We start from the raw sequence: 15,021 nt of genomic DNA, 5'->3' as shown, positions 1-15,021 counted from the left end.
TTTTTTTCCCCCGTCACAGAAATCTGCCTACTGTTTTATTTCATCCATATATTTTAGCCTTCTTTTTTGGGAGGTTTGTCTGTATCACCTAATCACTGTTAGGAGGAAAACAGGGTCCTGGGGTTCCTTTTGCTTCACCCCCCACACCCCAGAGCTTTCCTACTGGCTTTAAAAAGTTACGCTTAATATAGCTGTATAATCTACATTTTTGGAGAGAAATCGTGACAAAAAACAAGAGTCTTGACTGTATTCTCCTTCAAAGTTAAAAAGAAGCTTCTGATTTATCAGTCATGGAGTCACTAATCTAAAAAATAACACTACTTCCTCGGCCAGAACTACTATACCTAACCACAGAATACTCCATAATTCTTATACAAAGATAATTTTATTAATGAAAAGATCACACAAAACAAAGTTTTTGTATTCAAAGTTATCTGTTTAAAATGTGGAAAAGGTAATATTTACAACATTTTCCATACAGTACATAGTTGTTATGCCTTAACAGAATGCTAAATAGAGAAAAAAACTGAGAGCAAATGCTAAATGGAGAGAAAACCAAAAGCATCAGAAAACCTTGTTCAGAGAATAATACGTAATAGGAAACAAAATTAAGAAAACTCCTTAATATTTTAAGTATGTTGTATAAAACATTGTGTCTTGTTTATTGGGACTACCTTTTTTCCATTTGATTGGCACTAATATTGCTAACACACTTTTTAATGTTCAGCAAAATCCTAGTGAGCTGCCGAAATGAATTCTACAAAATGTCTGAGAAGGATACAAATTTTACATTTGTACAATACAAAATTTAATATTCTAAATGTTAAAAAACAAAAGTTAAAACAAAGAAAAAGTATAAGCAACTGTAAGTGGTTATAATACAATCAATGGGTGGTCATGAAACATTAAAAAAAGGAAATCAATTGCACTTGGCCTAATATACAAAAGACTAACATTTTATCTACTAACCCTTTAGGACATTGTATTTTAAATATGCAGAAGGATCAGTGAGCAGCATAATACAATCAACAGCGGATACTCTGAGTAAGCACCTTATTCCAGTTACATAATTTAGATTCGTGAAATTCCTCAAACAATGAGACTATACAATTTACACATTTTAGATGGTAAGGTATCAATAAGTGGGTTTTTAAAGTTAAATTCCTATTAAAAGACTTTTGGTATATCTTCTTTTATAGTATAAAATAGTACTATTTTACAATTTTCTTAGAAATTCAGTGTAAAAGCTACCAAAGTGCTAAAATATCACAATAGCATGATAATAATACTTGAATAGGATTTCAAAAAAGTTCAAATACATATAAGCTTATTTCTAAATCTGTATAAAAAGATACAAGGATAAGTTTTAAATACCTCAGCAAAGAAATATCTTGATTTTATATCAAAAAAGTAAAATAGCATTGTATATCTTAAAATACTCTTAACAAGAGTAGAATCTTCATAAATAGAAAAGGAAGATTCCTCTAACTCTGTCTTCCCACACCATTAAAAAAATATTATTAACCTGCACATTTCTGTTTTCAGGTATACTGTTGTCATTAACCTTTGTGTGAAATGAGTCATATTATTCTTGAACTCTATTTTTTCCAGTATAACACTAGGCAATGCAGTTTGAAGTGCAAAAGAAGAATGTAACAGTGGTTCTTACAAAACAGTGCATAGGTCACTTCCAGTGTAACACAAATTTGCTTCTGAGTAATGAGAGAAAATGTTCTTCAAGTATCTGAATGACAACCACCTCCCTGCTCTTTTCTCACTCCTGAAACCGGGTGAACAAGTAGAGATGTGGAACCTTTGAGGCTGCTTGGTTCTGAAGAACTGGGGACCTGCAAACTGTTGCTCTGTGCCAGGCCAGTGTCAGTAATATCACTCTTTGGACTAATCCTAGATAAAAGAAAAAACGTTGACACACACACATCCACAAGCACAAATATGATGCCATTTTTCATGAGTTTAACCCCTCACCAGTGTCCACCTTTATCAGAGAATAAGTAGTTAAAAGTCTTTAGGTGTATTTTAATACTTCAAAATACAAATAATTTTTGTTTTTATTTATTTTTGTTTGAGATGGAGTCTCACTCTGTTGCCCAGGCTGGACTGCAGTAGCGTGATCTCGCTCACTGCAACCTCTGCCTCCTGGTTTCAAGAGATTCTCCTGCCTCAGCCTCCCAAGTAGCTGGGACTACAGATGGGTGCCACCATACCCGGCTAATTTTTTGTATTTTTAGTAGAGATGGGGTTTCACCGTGTTAGCCAGAATGGTCTCAATCTCCTGACCTTGTGATCTGCCCACCTTGGCCTCCCAAAGTGCTGGGATTACAGGTGTGAACCACCATGCCTGGCCAAATAATTTTTTAAAATATAATATTCACTGACTTCAGAAACTTCATCAAGCACTACTCATATATAGGCTGAACATGGAGTCTCATGGGGAATAGAATTAATAAGGCAGGATTCCTGTCCTCAGTTTAACAAATGTTTTATTGATTTCCCACCATGGATCAGTACTGTGTAAGAAATTGGGAACATAAAGATGAGTAAGACTTCAGCTTTCCCTTTGAGAAGGTTACAAATCTACTAGAAGATAAAGCATGTATCTAATTCCAATCCAAATATATGAAAGCTGCCATAGGAACACAGAGAAGGTGCATTTAGCCTAGTCTGAGAGGGTTAGGTAAGATAACTTTGAGATCTTAATGCAATTAGCTGTTTGCATTCTGGCTTACCTGTGTTTTGGTCACCTATGGCCATTGAGAAAACTCATTAAAGATAATGTCAATATCTTTTCATGTTCAGAAAATAAAATAATTTTAGATAAAATGACACATTATAATTTTGTATAGGGTGACACCCCTTTTAGACAGAATTAAAATGCAGTATTAATTAAAACTTAGCCTGTATTTCAGGTAAATTGCATTTACTTAAATGTACAAGGAACTCTTAACAATTACCACAGAAATGAACATTCCTACTTGAACAACATATATTAAAGCTGTTCTCAAAGCCAAGAATTAAACTACTAAATAGCATTATTTATAGGCTGAACCCAAACTTCCTTCGGGTAAGAGTACAGACATAATATATCACAAAATGCTTTCCAGATGTGTTACACTTGAATAAAAAATGTGTAATTCAGTATTTAAAATAGTGATGATTTTACATAAAATCAAATCTCACCTTCCTTCACTCCGTGCACCTTCAGATACACTGCCTGCCTGGCCCTTCCTGTCGACCTGTTCCCCAGAGAGTCTGGAGCTGGATGCTGCTGGCGAGGCAGGTTCACCACAGTCCTGTTCTCTTAACCTGGGGGTGCTAGCTCCGTCCGCTCTCACCTCTCTCATTGATGCTTCTGGTGAGGTTTGGATTTCTGTCAAAGTTTCTTGTCCTAGGTAATCATGGCTAGTAATTGCTACTGCAGAAGTGCCATGATTTGCTGTAGCTCCTGTGCTGGTTCCCATGGATTTGGAAATGACCTTCAGCTTGTGTGAACTTGGTTTATAGTGCTTCTTTTTGTGTTTAACTTTAGAATTGTGCTTTAAGAAAAACTCACATGATTCCTGTAGTACTCTTCGACTTTCACTGATTGGACTGTAAGAAAATTGAAGGAGAGGATTTACTCAAATTACAAGTGTTACAGTAGAGGCTATAAAGGATATCACATATCTTTTGCCAAAAATCCTTAGTCGCTAAGGTTGAAAATTCTATGGTTTATATTATTATAAAATCTGAGATTATAAATACTAGGACATAAATTGGTATTATAAAATCTTTTGGGTATACACTCTAAGTTGCTTTTGTCAGTATAAATAGTAAACTGGCAAGAAATTAAAAAGGCAAGAATCAAAGGATGAGGGCAAGGAGACTCAAAACAGCATAAATGTACTATACATAATACTGTATTTGTATCGTACATAAATATGTAATATAAAAGTAAACCAGAAGAAAAGGATAGAGAATACAATTAATGGGCTTCATTTAAATATAACTCTTTCCTTTCTAACATTAAAAATTAGCAAGTTACACTGAAATTAGTGTGAGTAAATAAATATGAGATAGATATATAATAATAGTGCAAAAAAAATCCAGTTAAATATGATTCTTCAGGTCTACAGTTCTGAAATAAGTTAATCAAACCAGTGGGGAACAATTTTTAAAAAGCTATAGTACATTGTATATAGTGTGTGTGTACACGTGTATATATAATATATATATAACTAAGATGAATTACTCATAAATATAAATCAATATTGTTATAGAATATTCCATAAGTTTGAATTTTTAACATCTTAAGACAAATAAGTGAAAATAGGTCATAGCTGTGTGTAATAAGATTTAAAGGTAGTAAATAATGGCCATAACACATCACTTATATTTGAATCATACTTTATAGGTTTCTTTATATATACTTAGTCTTATTTAATCTTTTATCAGTGATAAAAAGGATAAAATTATTTAAAATGCTGTACCCAAAATAATGAATCCAATGACAGCAGTAATAATATTGGATATACTATAAATCATGAAAAGAAAATATGCCTTTCATAAATCTTTCATTCATATTTCAAATAGAATAGTATATGTCAGACTAGTATAACAAATGCAAAAATAAAGCATGTCTCTTTCATGAAAAAAATTTCCAAACTTCAGTTGGCTAATCAAATTGAAATAATAGTTGATATAATGAAACTCTAGTACATTGAACAGTTCCTTGGTATTTTGATCTGCTTATTTAAAAACCGTGTCAGACAATTCAATCGTTTCTTACTCTCTCTTGCGATTTCGTTTAAAAAACCCAGCCCATTCTGTGCATGTCTTTTTGCTTCCAACCCAGAAGACAGCAGAGATGCCAACAATTAATGTCATCAGGTATTTTATCATAAATAAAGCCAATTCTGGTCGAGCTTTTGCTTTTGCCTACAAAAAATAGTGAATAATAATATTTTCAGTGATGCACTTAAAGTGGAAAGAAGTCTATATTATCCATATAATACGAACAAAATTATAAATCTTCAACTGTTTTACTAAAAGGTTTGAAATGATATAATGAAGCATGCTCTAAGTGCAATACATTTTTATCTAAATGCTGAACAAAGAAGCTTTATGAACCAAATCTCTAGAAAGGGGAAAATACTGAAATATATTTAAGAATAATCTCCTAAATCTTGGCATGATTTCCTCACATTTTTTTCTCGATAGATACAGTAGCCTCTTATAATTGCCAGAATATTTGCCTCTAAATATTTACCTATTTTCCCCCACTATAGTCTACCACAAAAATGCATTTAAACTCATCATAACAATAAATATTTTACAGCTTTTATACACTATTAATATTTATATTATAAAACTTGGTTAAAGTAAATTAAGTAAAATGTGAAAATTTCCTAAGAATTGAAATTATACTTTTCTTTTAGGCATAAACTTTGAAATTCTAACCTTAAACATTGCACAAAGGTCAAGATATTACATACTCTGCATTTCTTGCCTTTTTCACTTACTAATATTTCTTGGAGACCATTCTGTATCAGTACAAATAGAGTTCTTGATTTTATTTTATATTTTATTTTAATTTTGAGACGGGAGTCTCACTCTGTCACCCAGGCTAGAGTGCAATGGCATGATCTCGGCTCACTGCAACCTCCGCCTCCCTGTTCAAGCAAGTCTCCCACCTCAGCCTCCCGAGTAGCTGGGACTACAAGCGCACACAGCCACGCCCGGCTAATTTGTTGTATTTTAGTAGAGACGGGGTTTTACCATGTTGCCCAGGCTAGTCTTGAACTCCTGAGCTCAGGCAATCCGCCCTCCTCAGCCTCCCCAAATGCTAGGATTACAGGCGTGAGCCACTGCGCCCGGCCAGAGCTCTTTATTCTTTGTAAAGGCTGTTCCATTGTGTGAGTGAACCATAACTTATTCTACTATCCCTATTAATAGATATTTACTTCCAATCTATTGTCATTTGCAAATAATATTGTAGTGACTATCTTGGTATTATTTAATTTCTCATATTTGTAAGCAATCTGTCTATAAATTCCCAGAAGGGCAGGATCAGTGTACACACATTATAAATCTATACATACTGTGAAACTGCTTCAACAGAAGGTTGAAGAATTAAGAGTTAGTTAAGAACTAACTCTTAATAGCAAAGTCTGAAAATATGTATTTTGCTATTGTCTCACCACACAGTGGTTAGGACACCTTTAGATGTTTGCCATATCATACATGGAAATATAATTTAATTTAACTTTACATTTATTTTAATATAACTTTTTTCACATGTTTAAGAATAGTTTTTTCATTTTTATTTTCTGTGAATCTTTTCCTACTCTTTTCTCATTTTATATCAGATGGATGGTTTTTTTCTTACTGATCTGTAGCAACTCTTTATAAATTAGAGAAATTAGCTCTTCAACTATGATGTCATATGCAAATAAACTTTCCCAGTTGGTCTTTTGACATTGATTATGGATTGGTTGTTATTTTGTTTTGTCACACAGAATTTTAAAAAAATTTTTTACTTAGTCAAATTTAGCAATCTTTTGTAATTTCTGTAACTACAAGAATATTATATCCTTCTCCACTTGAAGATTATAATTTTCTAATTATATCCTATATTTTATAATTTCTTACATAAAACATAAGAAACATAGATCTTAAACTTAAAACCATAGATCTTAAACTTTTAGCAGTATGTAATAATTTCCTCTCCCTGACCTTGCCAAAAAGACTGAGGAATCTAGGAGTCATTATTAATATAGCAGGATCACATTAAGACACAGCCCTCTTATTCAGTATATAGTAAAAACAAACTATGGGTAACAGATTATGGACAAGGTATAAGGCCAGTAAAACTAGTATCCCCACATACCAACATAAAAAATAGGTTCCACAATGTTATAAAGCAGTAAGTTTGACCTTTCCATTGCATAATTTGATACACTGTGATGGCAGTGCTCTTGTTCAATGCACTTAATACCACACAGAGTCAGGAATAATGTCTAAAATCTATTAAAACAAAACCAAATTTATATTTACAAAACTTCAACTAAAAAGCTTTAAGAAATTTTATATTTTCAGAAATTTACTTTTATTAATTTTAAAAACACCACCCTTATACTAATCATAAGAATCAGAAATACATAAAACATATTTTGTTACAACTGTGTTTTTTTCAATTGAGAAATGACAGATGAGTCAGGCAAAAGCAAATTCTGTTTTGTAAGTATATACTATGTAAAAGCTATAAGATAATATGATCAAATTAAATATATCCAAATAAGATTTTTTACTACTAACTAAAAAATTAAAACAATTGCCAACGCGGCAAAAAGTGACTTCTGTTTTCCTCCCAATGTCAAGGTCTGTTCTTTTGACTCTGCTCTTTATTGCTATTAATCTGCCTTTGTAGCTTAATTTAATTTTTCAGAGAATAAAGGAAGTGCTTTACTACACAACTGAAGCTAAAGTTTGAGGAAGGAAGTCATGAAACATTCACCCCAGTTTCAGTTGATGTGTAGGAAATCCTTACCTATGGCTCTTGTATTTTCTCAGCTGAAATCAACTTTTACATCCATGACTAATACAAGTACATTTCCATGGAACATTTTCTACATTAAATGTAAATATAGACATAATCCAAGTGATAGCTTTTACCTGATAAGGACATGGGATATGGTACTGACGACAATGATCAGAGACCCAAGTTATCTCCCAGGTAATCCTGTTCACTTGCTCATAGACGTAACATCCGAGAAGTGTCACTAATGGCACAAGATACAAGCCGCTGAAGACTCCAATTCGAATCATAAATTTCTTTAGTTTTTCTTGGTTCCGGCCATCATGTTGTATGACTTGTCGAACATGATTTAAGGAAATAATGCCAGCTAAAAGAAGAGAGAGCCCAACAAACACACAAAGGCACAGTGGCAAGAGTACAAAGTAGCGAGAAGCATCCAGGTCATAAAGGCCAACAAAGCAAACTCCACTAATGTTGTCTCCTTCAACTTTGTTCATAGCAAGAAGCATAACAGTCAGGAAACCTGGTGTTCCCCATGCAACAGCATGAAACCACACTGCTTTTTGTTCGATGGCTTCACAACTCCATTTTCTTCCTGCAGCTAAGAACCAAGTAATGGTAAGAATCACCCACCACACAGTGCCAGCCATTGTGAAAAAATACAAAAGCATAAACAAAATGGTGCAAGCCTTATTTTGAGACCCTAGGACAACAGTGTCACCAAGTTCTAGCTTCTCATCTGCCTTATTGCAGGCTGTGCTATCGCCTAGCAAAAATCCAATGAAGTACATAAGAGATACAATGCTGTAACAGACAGAGTAATATATAATCGGTCTCTCTGGGTATCTGAATCTTCTAACATCAATTAAAAAAGTAAGGAATGTGAACAGAGTTGCACAAAGACAAAATATTGAAACTATTCCAATAAAACTTTTTGCAAACTCTAGCTCATCGCTTTGAAAATACATGTTGGGGCATGGAGGCGCACATTGGTCAATTCCCAGAAACTTATACCCTTGTCCCCCAGAAGTCTTAAGATGCCTTGGACACCAAAATCCAATGTCTCTTTGGACTTGTTCTGTTTTCTTCTGAGGACCAAGAAATTCTGTGTGTGGATCAAAAGTTACAGGAACAGTCTCATCACAGTATTGTAATCTGTAAAGATTATAAAAATTAAATATATGAAATCAACATTTTTATTGATTTACTATTTTAAGCTACACTTTCCAACTATAAAATATTACTTTATGTATTCATGATTGATGGGAAGAGATACAAACCTAAATGGATTACAGATAAGAGTTGAGTAGAAATTTTGAAGTTGACTAAAACTTGTGGCTGTTAATGGGGCCTCAACACAATAATTTATATTAAATACAAAGCAGGTGAACATGAAAAGGCACTTCCTTGGACAAAATTAGCCAGTTAACAATTTTAAAATAATTTCTGTTTTTAAGGCTAAATATTTAAGAATTTATCTTAATTGGTAGCTTCCAGAGAAGTACTGGCTTGTCTCTTTATAGCATATAAAGTATGTCTTTATATCATATGACCTGTCTTGTCTATTCACTTTTATTTTCTCATGCCCATAAGAAAAGTGAAGCAACCATATAACTAAGGTGATGATAACTAAAATGACTGAAATGAGATCCTTCTCTGGATTGACAGGATAGAGTTCAAGTTTTTAAAGAAAGGCAAGTATACCAGCAAGAGGTAGGCTGAGGACCAGCTTAATGAAGATCACCATTTTGTTCAAGTCAGGCTCTTTGCCTCCCTTGTTTATGGACAGTCCTGAGTGACAGATGGAGATATTTCCATCTCGTACAGAACTTTATCACTAAGTTGAGTTTGTATATACCAGTATTATTTTGGGGAATCTATAATGGTTTAAAAAGTATTGGAGGTTTTGACCAGGCGCAGTGGCTCACGCCTATAAACCCAGCACTTTGGAAGGCTGAGGCAGGCAGATAACTTGAGGTCAGGAGTTCAAGACCAGCCTGGCCAACATGGTGAAACCCTGTCTCTACTAAAAATATGAAAATTAGCCGGGCGTGGTGACAGGTGCCAGTAATCCCAGTGACTTGGGAAGCTGAGGCAGGAGAATCACTCGAACCTGGGAGGCAGAGGTTGCAGTGAGCCAAGACTGAGCCACTGCACTCCAGCCTGGGAGACACAGGGAGACTCTGTCTCAAGGAAAAAAAAAAGTATTGGAGGTTTTAAATGAGAAAGCATTTTAAATATACCTTAGAAAGAACAGACTAAAACATATGCCCATAAAATGAAATACAAAAAAATCATCTACCAGCTTTATTAAAACATAATATTATGTCAATTTTGCTTTATACATTATAAAATAAAGCAATATAACATTATAGATACAGTGGGGACCGCTTTCTGGTTTTATTTCCTTCTCTCCTCAGAAGTATTCATTACCACAAACTCCGTTTTTACTCTCAAACATTTAAAAAAATATTTTTATTACATTATTTACTAACCATAACCTTATAAAGTATTGTTTTTCAGGTTTTGAACTTTATATAAATGACATCATGCTGTATTTATTCTATAACTTACGTTTTAAAATTTAACACTATATTTTCTAGATTTATCCATGTTGACAGATGTGGGTCAACTTTATTCATTTTATCAACTGTATGGTAGTATTCCAGTGTCTAAGTATATCACAATTTACTAATAATTCTTCTATGATGGACTTTTAGATTTTTTCCCATTAAAAGAATTAGGAAGAATCTACAGTCAATATTCTTGTGCACGACTCTCTGTGTAAGAGTTTCTATAGGAAGGGATTTCCTAGGATGCAGGGTTAAGCATCTGCCGTTTTACTATATATTACTAAGTTGTTCCTGAAAATGATTATGTATCTACCAGAAGTGTGTAAGTTCCACATAGGTTCTATAGTTTCTTCAGTCTAAAAATAAAACAAAAAGCTAACCAGTTTCTTTCCCCAATTTATTATATGAGGTCTCACTGTATCAGTAGAATAAATTAGCAGCCTCCACTGTCTAGAGAATAGGAAAAAAAATAATTAATCAAGACTAATGTGGAAAAGGTCAGTGAATGCATACATTCATTCATAAGTTAATTGTGCTTAAAATCTTATTTTCTCCACATGAACTCTAATTGCAAACGATCAAGTCAGTCAGTATTCATCATGTTTATTCACTATCACAGAAAGGTCCAGATAGAGTATTTCTCTTAAATATATGCCTGTATATGCCTGAGATTCTATTTTTTTTTTTTTTTAATGGAGACTGGGTCTTGCTGTGTTACCCAGGCTGGTCTTGATTTCCTGGACTCAAGCAGTCCTCTTAAATAGCTGAGAATACAGCTGTGCAACACCATTCCTGGCTTATGCTAAGAGTTTTATATCCAAAAAAGACGATTCACCTTGCCAAAATATTACATTAACACTGGTCTGAAGGTATATGGAACAAGTACAGTCAGCATTTTGATCTTAACGCAGTAGAATATTTCATGTTATAAAAACATCTGTTAAGCATGTTTGTAACGTTTTTACTTTGAAATGCACTTATTAATTATAAAATTTGTCATAGCATAGTGGCTAAGGTATGGAAAGACCTCTGATAAATCTTATTAGGAAAGTGTGTTTTCATGAAAGCAAGTCAGCTATACCTTTGAGGAGAAAGTTTGACTATCATAATAAAGACAGGAAAATGAGTGTAAGGAAACAAGTATAACAGAAAATAAGATTCCACAGACTCTCAGGTGGTATGGTGGACATGCACTGCTGTGAGGAAAGAGAGAGAAATGAAGAGAAAGAGGACTATGGGTCAAATGAGTGGAATTCATCTATTGGCAAGCTACCCGAGGATGGCTAGAGCTGGAAGTGAAAACAAAGTTCAGTTTACAAAACGCTTCACGTAGAAAAGAATGTGCCTGTGCTCTGATGAGCTGAGGAAACTACAGACCTCAAAGAATGAATGCACCTTTTTCTTTCAAGGCAAAGGCATTCTCCTGGGGAACCAAGAGCCTAATGCATGTCATAACCACACAGTTCTGCTGTTTCTCAAATAATAGATGTGGCCTTCATGTTTTTACCACAGTTATGTTAAATCTTTCATTATGCTAGAAATCTTTCAATGAGCTAGATTTTATGTTTTAATCAGAGGTTCCCCTCTTTCTTTGCATGTGTTTTCAAAGTAAGTAAGATGCCACAAAAGCCTGAAGTTCTTATTTATAGAAATGAAAAAATATTCTCCAGTATAGGCCATACTAGAATTATTTTTATGTGCAACTGACCCAACTAACATTGTATAAAAGGATGTTTATGGGTTTGCTTTATATTAATGGGATATGGTTTAATGTAGGGCTTAAACAATTTTAAAAAATGAATTCTACTTCCCAATTCAATGTATCAAGCATTCTCAAACATGAATAAATTTGATTTAGTTTAATTATTTAAAAACTATCTATTTCTCAAAAAATCAAGTTACAAAGACCAAAACTCCAACAAAGTTAGAAACTAAGCATAGGTGCCAGCATAAATTTTTTCAAGTTATAACCTCCCCTGCTTTGAAACTGAGTAGGCAATCTCATAATGAAAGAGCAAGTATTTTCTCCATAGGCCTCACCATCTTCTCATATAAATATAACTTACTTACTGAATCTTCTCCTTCCCTCCACTAAAATGTAAGGTTCATGATGGCAGAAATTTTTGCCTGTTATAACTCTAGTGCCTAGAACAGTCCTGGCACATGGTAAGAGTGCAAGAAATATGAGTTAAATGAATCATCAGTTTTCTCTCCTTTGCTTTTGCTGTCATCATCCTTGGTGACTTGACCAAGAACAAGCCATCCATACTCTGGCTTCTCGGCCATTTAGCCTCCTCATCTCCAGTGACTATCCCTAACCCACAGTGGCCACCCGTAATCAAAGTCACACAGGGAACCCTGCCACAACCTGCAAGTACATACTATCTCCAAAAATCAACTCAAGCATCCTGCCCTTCGTCTGCAAGTTCCTATCCTTGCAATTCATTTTTTTAAAATTCTCATTATGCCTTAAAAAAAAAAAAAACCTCACTGGGATAGATCTCCTCCAGCTTGTCTCCATACACTAGTTCTTTTCTCTCTTCATTTCGCTCCCCATCCATGTAGACTTTCATAGGCTATTGTTTCAGTAACACCCTTCTCATGATCCTTCATTTTTTAGTGCACCTTTATCTTTGCACTGAATGAATCTGACAAAACCCCAACCACAACTATTTGCCTTCTCTGTGCTTAGTCCCAAGCATCCCACCACAGCTGGAGAAGTTCTCAATAGGCCAGATGAGATCCACAAATTCAGGATTGCCTGATTTACCTGAAATGTTACGAAGCCTCTCTAGTTGACTCATTCTCCTATGCTCCATAATGACCACTTCTCTTGAACACATATCCTTCTTTTCCAGACTCACAACAGAGGACCTCCTTGACTCTTATTATGTCACAATGGAAATAGAAACCATCAGAAACAAATTCTTGCAACAACTCTTACCAAACACACAAACCTACCTATATCCACAGCCATCCTATCCCTTCCTACTGTTACAACAGATGTTCTTCCCATCCACGGTCAAAATGTCATCTATGCTTGGGATCCTACCTCCTTCTTAGAAAACTACTATTGAAGACTTCTTCTACCCCATATATGCTTGCTTCTTCCTTTTTCCTAGTAGTTCTTAAAATAGTTCTTTCCCATTAAACTCATAAACTTTCCTCTTTTATAGCCAACTTCCCTAAGAACTCTGTTTCTGGCTTCACTTTCTCCTCACTCCTTCACCTACTGTCATCTGTCCTTTGCCCCAATCACTCTAGTGAAATAGCATAGCATAATATTCTTTTTGACTGGCAGCACCCGACATGTCCTCTGCCTTGAATACTTTTTTCCTTCGGGACACACATTTACTATTTGTTTCAGTTACAACTACATGACTGACATCTTGCCAACAGGAATGCATGTGGAAAAGGTATAACACTTCCCATCTGAGGCACTCAAGAAAAGGTGTGGGTTCTCTATCTTCTCTCTCCCATCCACCTGGCTGACAGAGTTGCAGGATGGAAGTGTCCTGGATTCCTAACAGAAACTGCCACAGAGTGCTGCCCAACCCTCAGGAGACTGACACAGGTGCCATGCTCTATACAGAAGCTCACAGGATTGTGCTACCCATTCCTATCTTAAAATATTGAAGACCTCATTGCTTTCAGCATAAAAATATGCAAGATGGGCCCTGGATGGTCTGACTGCTGCTTCTCTCTCCTTCCTTATCTTGCACCACATTCTTTCTTACTCTCATCACTCCAGCTATACTAGTTTTTGAATTCCCTGTATATGCCATGCTCCCTCACTCCCTGTTCAGGCTCTGCAGGGTCTCTGAATAAGCTATTCCCACTGCCCAAAATGCTCTTCCCTCGTCTCATTGCCTAGTTACCTGTCTTACCCTTACCCTTCATACTTTAGCTCAACAGTCATTTCCTTCGCTTTTCCCCAGTTTGGGTCAAAGTTATCATTATATATTCTCATAGAACTATCTACCTTTCCTTTGTTGTATCTATCACAGTCATAATTTTGCACTTATTTGCATAATTATTTGATTACTGCCTGTCCCTCTCACCTCACTGTAAGTTCCCTGAGAACAAGAACTGAGTCTGTTTTTTGCTCACCATTGTGTCCACAACACTTAGCACTATAGTGCCTGGCATATATTAAGTGTGTAATAAACATTTATGGAATTAAATAATGAAAGCCTGTCACTAACATCCCAGAGAGCTAGTACCAGTAGTAAAATACCATTAGTAACTTTCCATGAAAAACATAATTTACCTGTCACATTCAAGCTCCTCAGGCCATCGGATCCCAAAAGTGTCAATTAATTTTTTGCAATCAGAATATACTTTCTCACAAAGTTTACGACAAGGTGGAACCACATGAATTTGCTCTGTGCAGGTTGGTACAAATGCCTTGCAGAGGAAAGTTTCAATGTTTGGTGAACATTCCAGATTTGCAAGAGGAAGAAAATGCTATTAAAGACATCAAGATACAGTTAGAAAACATTTTAATAATAGATGAATAAAATTAATATATTTACTGTTTAAAGTATATACTTTTTCACTTATACTCCAAAAGAATCTTTAAATCTCCCTCTACCAGACTTATGAACTCTTCATACACAATGAAATACTACTATTTTATTCAATCATATATTTTTCAAGAAGACATGGATTATTCCAGGGAAATCACTTGTCAGAGTCACCAAGAAACTCCACATTGTCAAATCTGATGGTAAATTCTGAATGTTCCTTCTACTCAACTCTTAACAGCAATCGACACAGTGGCTCCTAGCTTCCTCTTGAGGCCCCTTCCAGGACACAAATTCTCTTGGACTTCTAGCTGTCTCATTGGCTGTTCCTTTTCTGGTCCTCTCCCATTTCCCAATTATGATCACTGAAATGCTCCAGAGCTCAGTC

At 34.9% G+C, this 15,021-nt stretch overlaps 1 protein-coding gene across 2 annotated transcripts; it reads right to left on the bottom strand.

Moving 5' to 3' along the window:
- Window positions 1–366: 366 nt before the first annotated feature.
- On the bottom strand, window positions 367–14,609 carry FZD6 (frizzled class receptor 6). Of its 2 annotated transcripts, none has more exons than XM_017885199.1 (5): window positions 14,378–14,609; window positions 7,672–8,689; window positions 4,787–4,935; window positions 3,199–3,609; window positions 367–1,905 (listed from the first exon to the last, which is right to left on the bottom strand). In XM_017885199.1, the coding sequence occupies exons 2-5, from the start codon at window positions 8,500–8,502 to the stop codon at window positions 1,737–1,739; spliced, it is 1,560 nt and encodes a 519-aa protein (XP_017740688.1). In that variant the 5' UTR covers window positions 8,503–8,689; window positions 14,378–14,609; the 3' UTR covers window positions 367–1,736. The 2 variants fall into 2 exon arrangements, with proteins under 2 accessions (XP_017740688.1, XP_017740689.1); XM_017885200.1 differs by lacking the exon at window positions 14,378–14,609 and adding an exon at window positions 12,878–13,379.
- Between the last annotated feature and the right edge of the window lie 412 nt (window positions 14,610–15,021).

The sequence above is a fragment of the Rhinopithecus bieti genome, unplaced genomic scaffold (assembly GCF_001698545.2).
Source record: "Rhinopithecus bieti isolate Rb0 unplaced genomic scaffold, ASM169854v2 scaffold_13352, whole genome shotgun sequence".
Classification (NCBI taxonomy): domain Eukaryota; kingdom Metazoa; phylum Chordata; class Mammalia; order Primates; family Cercopithecidae; genus Rhinopithecus; species Rhinopithecus bieti.
The sequence above is the reverse complement of the archived record's forward strand: the minus strand, read 5'-3'. Positions and strand labels throughout refer to the sequence as shown.